This window comes from Schistosoma mansoni, chromosome 2 (assembly GCF_000237925.1).
Source record: "Schistosoma mansoni strain Puerto Rico chromosome 2, complete genome".
NCBI classification, from domain to species: Eukaryota; Metazoa; Platyhelminthes; class Trematoda; order Strigeidida; family Schistosomatidae; genus Schistosoma; species Schistosoma mansoni.
In genome coordinates this window covers 3,684,672-3,692,020 of record NC_031496.1, presented here as the reverse complement: position 1 = coordinate 3,692,020, position 7,349 = coordinate 3,684,672, and the positions used below count along the sequence as shown (strand labels likewise).

General features: G+C 35.4%; 1 protein-coding gene across 1 annotated transcript in view; it reads right to left on the bottom strand.

Annotated features, from left to right (window-relative positions):
* The window catches only part of Smp_134050 (putative dihydropyridine-sensitive l-type calcium channel), a gene marked incomplete at both ends in the record, with an annotated part of 78,805 nt that overhangs the window by 49,179 nt on the left and 22,277 nt on the right, over positions 1-7,349 (bottom strand). Inside the window, 3 exons of the mRNA XM_018795366.1 lie at positions 2,413-2,524; positions 3,694-3,783; positions 6,903-6,977. Coding sequence (XP_018649686.1) covers positions 2,413-2,524; positions 3,694-3,783; positions 6,903-6,977 — 277 coding nt within the window. The remainder of the gene's footprint in view (positions 1-2,412; positions 2,525-3,693; positions 3,784-6,902; positions 6,978-7,349) is intronic.

Below are 7,349 nucleotides of genomic sequence, written 5' to 3'. Positions count from 1 at the left end.
TGAAGTGTTTCTTCCATATTTCTCGCTTTTTCTCTCGTGTTGAAGTTGCTGTATAGATTTAGTATGTGTGTGGGGGGGTTACAAGAAGAGCTTAGGAACCGAATCTAGCGTTCAATTAGAAGATTTATCAAATATAAATACAGAAAATAGTACATAATCTTTGGTTTTTGATTGTTTTTCTCGATTCCTCCTAGTGGAAGTGAAAGATGTGTTCACACTACGAACTGAGTACTTCATCATGTAGCTTATAAATCAAATTTTCTACACTACTTATAGGAACAAGAATGAAAAGGAAAATTAAGTAATGTTGTTAGTTATAGTCCGATTTAGTCAACAATACTTGTTTCCTAGCGCTTGTCCGACCAGCTATACACAGTAAGTTGACAAGGAAAACTAAGGAAGCGCTTGGTTTGAGTGTTAGTGTGAACATGAACACTGGGATTTGTTCAGATTCATCTGGTGAGTCGTAAACGGGATGTAATGAGCTCCATCAAAGTCATCCACTTGAGCTACAAATCTTCTCCATCATCTAATTTTCAATTAATTAAATAATTACCTCGATTAAGACATGCAAGTTCCTGTACATATTCTTCAGCTGATGAATGTTGACCAAGTAGATAAGTGAATACACGTACGTTTTTCTGTATAAGCAATGAAAATAAAAAGATTTCGCTTTATATGTATATAAATAGAAGCTTTGAATTCACTCTTTAGATCAAACAATATTGTGAAGAAGATTTGTATGTTTGGAGATTATGCATAAATTTGAAGTAAATCTGTTTTGTTTCAGGATAGTATTTTGATCACCATCTTTAGGCTTTGGATAACCGAACTACTGAGTTTCAATTCATCATCAGTCATTATCTCTCAAGATCAGACATTAGTTTGAAATAACTATACGAATTAATTCTTCAGCCAAGACTTTTGGTTCCTATTTTGATCAGTTTAAGAGAACAATTACTGATACAACTGAATAAAAAACAGATCATCCAGTCTATATCTGTGTGTCCCACTGAAGACTGAACTTAATAGACCTGTATAGTTACTGGGTCCCTGGTCCGAGTTTTCTCTTCTATATCTTTACACTGAATACTATGTGAAGACGGCTAAAACAAACTTAATCTGAACTCAAAACAACTGTCAACAAATATCGAAACCAGAATCTTCAGTACGAACGTCAAGATAGTCCTACTGTACGGAGCTGAAACGTGGAGAACTACTACAACCATCGTCAAGAAGGTACAAGTATTTATAAACAATTGTCTAATCAAAATACTCAACATTCATTGGCCGGATACCAGCAGCAACAGCACACATTACGCCGGGAAATAAAAGCAGATATGAAAAGGATGAATGATAACTGGAAAGGATTGGCCATGACATGGTTGAATGGAGAATGCTGGTGTGCGGCCTATGCTTCTCCATGAGGGGTGTAACAGGCGTAAGTAAGTATACAGCGTCAAGAGTGTCCGTTCTTTATAGTTAAACAGAATAACTTGAGATGTACATTACTTCGGAAACTATGGTACTTCTTGATGTCTATCAGCTGTGTGTCTGAGTGAATGATATTTATTATTAAATGATTTGTGAAACTATTACAATTTCTAAATTATTCGATCAAACCCATTATTCACCGGTTTCTAGTTATTATTACCTAATAAAATACGACCATCGGATTTTGTTTATTTTAAACATCTAAGATTAGGAGTTTACAATAATGTATTCATTAGCTATTCTAGTACTACACTTCATGCTTCACTTTCAAATTTGCCTTGAAATTGGAAGATCTACTAATATTTGAAAGAACAAGTAATACAATATCAGCTTAACAAAAGCAACTAGTAAATTTATAACTAAACCTAATGATTCACTTAGTATTGTTTGGTTGAACCTTCTCATTGATGTTTAGGACTACAATTGATCAGTCTCTTATTGGCCATATGTGCATACTGTGCATATTGCCTCGATATAGCCTTAGTTTACAAGCATTATAAGCAAAGATGGATAGTGACTAGCATTGGAATCCAGGATGCATAAGAGACTGATCAATTGTAGTCCTAAACATCGATGGGAAGATACAAACAAACAATACCATGTCAATTTAAACTTCACCCCATTGCACAATCAAGTGGCTGGAAGGACGTTTGAAGTGAACAGTTTTCAGTTTAATTTCCTATCAGGACTCAATAGGTAAATGGATAACGCAATGGCGTTTAAAAGTGAATGGTTTTTCGTTCGAGTCCCAGAGATGCAGGTGCGTCCAGCTGACAAATCCCGAATAGGACAAAACACGCGTCTTGGATTCCACTGCTAGCCACTATCCATCTTTGCTTATAAACCTAATAATATTAACTACTAAATCTAATCATACTATAAGAATTCATTATGAATCAAAAGATCTAAATTATTCACTTGCCTGTGGATTGAACTCTTTAAATAGGTGTTCATATGAACCTGGAGCACTATCTGTAATAATCATAATCATTCGATTGCATTTATGATTTGAAGGAAAATTTTCATCAGTCTGTTTAAATAATTAAAAAAAAATTCGATTACCAATTTCACAGAATTTAAGTCAATTTTAATTAAAGAAAAGTGAACAAACTACTGACGAAATTGTACTACTGAATTAGCTGTGAGATTGAATTTTATTCTCAGCTGATGTCATATGAGTTATCACTACTGTAAAAACAACGTTTTTGTAATTTGAACGTTTGTTTGTTTAAGTTATGACTTACTTAATTACATACGCCTGTTACCCCACGTCGAGGAGCATAGACCGCCCACCAGCAGATTATCCCAAAATCCTATTATTCACTAGTATGATATTCAAAAAACGTTTTCTAAAATGACAAGATTTCATTTGCAAGTGCTTAAATTTTACGGTTGTTTCAATCGCTTTTGGAATATGGGGAGTCTTAGACTTTTGTCACAATATTGCTGTTAGTTCATAAACATTGTAGAGCAATATTAGCACTTACGACTCACGAGATGAATCTACACGAATCACAGTGTTCATGCTCACATCGATATCGGAAGATATAAACATTTAATAATGAAATAAAATTTATACCCGTTTCACAAATCAGTGACTGACTGGACTCTCCGTAGTAAAATGGGAAACACGTTTAGCGATTGAAATGAAAAGAACTTCGTTTGAGTGTTAATGTGAATATGAACACTGTTATTTGTGTATATCCATCTGATGAGCCGTAAACGGGATGGAATGAGAATCATGGATTTCAGTGCTGGTTGTTATGAAACATTGCTTCAAATAGAATCACAATATGTTATATAATAAAGGTTGAGATCTTTTGGGTTTCACGGTCAGGGTAAGCATGATACGTCTGTCAAAGAAGGGTAAACGCAAGAAGACATAATGTTAATGATAAGGAAGATGATGATATAATCTAGTAAACTTCAGGTTCCCTTTCCGCTCCGTTTCAACCATATTCTAGTGGTTTCGATTCTCCGGGGCGTTTCTTATGACTTAGATATGCTTGTATACCTTTTGATAATCCGTAACCGTAACTATCATACCAATGTTTATGACACAACCATCTATTGGAAAGCAATCAAATTATGTCATGAAATGTGATATTTGGCACAAAGAAAGACTACGAACATTGAACAATGATACTCTTTCTTTAATACCTGTTTGAAGTACTTCACTACAAGAAAAAAAATTATTACCTTATTAAACAGTTTAAAAACTTCTGTGATTGCATTCTCATACGAAGCTGTTCCATTTGGACTAAATTTTCGAAAAGTTTTGATCATTTTCTATAAAGTTGAAAAAATAAATAAATAATTTTTGTGTTATCCCTTATTATCATTATTTAATGGACTTAATCAATGATTAAAACATAGATCTTTGAACAAAGAATATTCTCTTTGGATAAGTCTTTTAATTGAATGTTAGATTTGGTTACTAAGCTCTTCTAGTAACTCCCCCTCACACACACACACACTAAATCTACACAGCAACGTCAACAAGAGAGAAAAGACGTGAAATATGGAAGAAACACTTTACTCTAAAGGTTCCTTCATGCACACAAAATGTACGGTTTTTATAGTATTTTAGATACCCTTGGGTTTCCGGGAAATTCTGGAACGCTACTAAACATAGTAACAGTATAGGTAATCATTCAATTTGGAACGCGACATGTGACTTTTCACTTTCCAGATGTTTCTGGCAAAACTTCTATTGGATGCTGATTAGATAAAATGTTTCTCAGTGCTTTCAGAGCCTTTATCCAAGAAGTTTTCTGAATCTTCTCTTCAGTTTCTACAATGATATATTCAAATTCTTGACCGAAAAGAAAGTGCCCAGGTTTAACACAAAGTACATCGTTTCAAGTCCTAACAAGCGAATATAGGATTGCTAAACAAAATATGTACGAATCCCCATTCTAAAAACACATTAGTTAACATTGAGATTATTCGAATACAATGTTAACTTGAATCAGTTTATATGTCAAGTGGAATTTTAAGATTCATGATCCAAATAAATATTGGATCAGATAGTCTGAGAGAAATAATAGTGCAGTTACAAATTCGATTAAATGTTTGATGAAAACTGGTAAGACATAATAAAATGAGATGAAATCAAGAGTCAATTGAAGCTTGACCACTATAGAAAACCTTGAAGCACTGAACAGCCGTTTCAACCTATAATGTACTCTTCAGCAGTGCACATCCACGACTCCACCCTCACGAGATCGGAACCCAGGACATATCAGTTTCGCGCGCGAGCGCTTAACCACTAAACTACTAAGCCGGCATCCAACGGTGTTAATGTCTAACTTCAACCGATCCTCGAGACTGATAGGTCCTGGGTTCTAATCTCGCGAGGTGGGATCGTGGATACGCACTGCTGAGGAGTCCCATCATAGGACGAAACGGCTTTCCAGTGCTTCTAGGTTTTCCATTGTGTTCTAGCTTCAATTGACTCATGATTTCAACTATAAAATTACTGAAATCTCCACAAAAGCCTCCTCTGATAAAGTGAGATGAATGCAAAGTAAATGAATCATGAATTTGGGAGGTTAATAATGATGTTAAACCAATAATAATAGTAATACAAAGTTATGTAAATCAAGATAACAGAGACAATTATATTTTTCCATGAAAGGTTATAAGTACAATAGTCAAATTAGGTCATTCAATAGCTAAGATTACTATTGGTTAATTGACCATGAGGTTGACCAAGGTAGAAGCAGTTAAAAATATTTCTTTTGTACACATAGCCCCAGTTTCTTAATCTAAATGACTATTGCTTCCGCCGTTTGAAGGACTTCAAGTCTGACAGGCCTTAGCAAAAAACTACAGATCAGATAAATAATTGAAAAAGATTGGCTCCTACTAACATTATGATCACTTCACAATAAATGGGTTAATATCCAGTTATTCACTTTCTTTACTAGACTTTTACTTAGCTACATCGGATGATGTTCACAAGTACGAAAATGTAAATTCCTAGAACTTCGATCAACATAACTTGCTCTACAGGAGCAGTCAAACTCATAAACACACACCGAGGTAGTTATTCTAGGTAATTCATCTTTTAGCATCGGCGTCATCGGAATTGTAGCTTCGATCTCGTTTTCTCCGAGTTATTCACATACATATTCTACAGCAACAAAAAATACCTGGGCAGGGCATTAAACACACTTCCTTCGTTGTAACTCTACAGTACAAAAAAAACCTGATCACAATTCTTCGTTATCGAGTAACCACTATATGTTCTACGGATATAGTTAAAATATTAATAAAAGAATAATGTTTTCATTAAATGGCAGCTTTAACATGAAAATCGATTAATGCTGTAAACTGAGACAGTTCAAATAAAGTCTCGATAAGAAACCTAGAGATTTCTCTTTTCAAAAATTGATAATCACTACAGTAGATCAGTTGGTTATCGATTAGTATTTAGGGAGAATAATCATCCGTCGGTTATTTTAGCGATTCACTTAGCGGTGGATTATCAACAGTATACTGGGTGATTTGACGTTCCAAAATGATATGATTGGTTTTGTGCAGATAATCACCATAAAACCTTGGATCTTAGTTACTTAAAAAGAAAATGTTAAAAGGACTACAAATTTAGCATACTACTACTACATAATGAGTAGTATGACACCATTAACATCAGCCAACATGTTGAGCTAATTTTGATTTGTAACTGTGTTGTTTGAGACGAAGTTGACGATAGAAGTAGTTAGATCACTTGAAAATGATGAATTCAAAAAACGTGAATTTCATATAGTATTTAGTATTATTATTATTTCAACACATAAATATTGGTACAAAGGGGCACCAGATATATATGCGCCGCACAAGTCTCATTTGATTTGTGTGAGGGATGTGATACTGCACAGGTGCCAAAACCGAAGCAGGTGGTTTTCTTAAAGGGCCACACCCAGAGCCTTTGATCTAAAGATCTTATCCACTAGGCAGTGGAGCAGTGTAAGGAGATGCAGTCTCATGGTAGCCGGTCACCAACGGTTGATTCATACGCCATTTGTTATCTCAGGATACTGGAGCCCATGTGCACTATTGGTTTGAAATCAGGGGTTTCATACTCCTCTAGGTGGACGCGCCATGTCCACCAATCCGGTTAAAGCTCCGGACATTCGCTTTTCATCCTCTCAATTTCGTAAACAACAGTAATGCCACGAGAAGGCAGTGAGTAAGACTTGTGTGGCAGAGGCTATATACATGTGGCCATATGAGAGCGTTTAGAGAGGGAGAGCGGACTCTCCCCACTATCAGACGTACCAGCGCATTCGGGGGCGAAGTATTTAGTAGCGTTTAAGAAGACCGACTAATTATCTCTATGTTTTGATATTTTCATGCTATTACGGCGGTTAGAATAATATCACAAGTACATTCTAACTTACATCTTTATTGAATTTTGTACCCTGAATTAATCTGTCAGTAATCAATGGATCAGCGTACATCGTACTATCAGAAAACTATGAAAAAGAGGAAACGAAATAAAAAAGGAACAACAAAATTAAATCTTTAATAGTTTGCTAACTGAATAGAAAGTTTGTTTAAAACATGACTTTTCAAAAACGTAAAAATCACATTGTAACGCTGGTAGTACTTGCGTTACTTACTTACTTACGCCTGTTACTCCCAACGGAGCATAGGCCGCCGACCAGCTTTCTCCAACCCACTCTGCCCTCGGCCTTCTTTTCTAGTTCTATCCAGTTTTTGTTCATTCTTCTCATGTCTGTCTCTATTTCTCGGCGTAATGTGTTCTCTAGTCTTCCTCTTCTCCTTTCACCTTCAAGATTCCATGTGAGGGCTTGTCTTGTGACGCCATTGGGTGATTTTCTCAA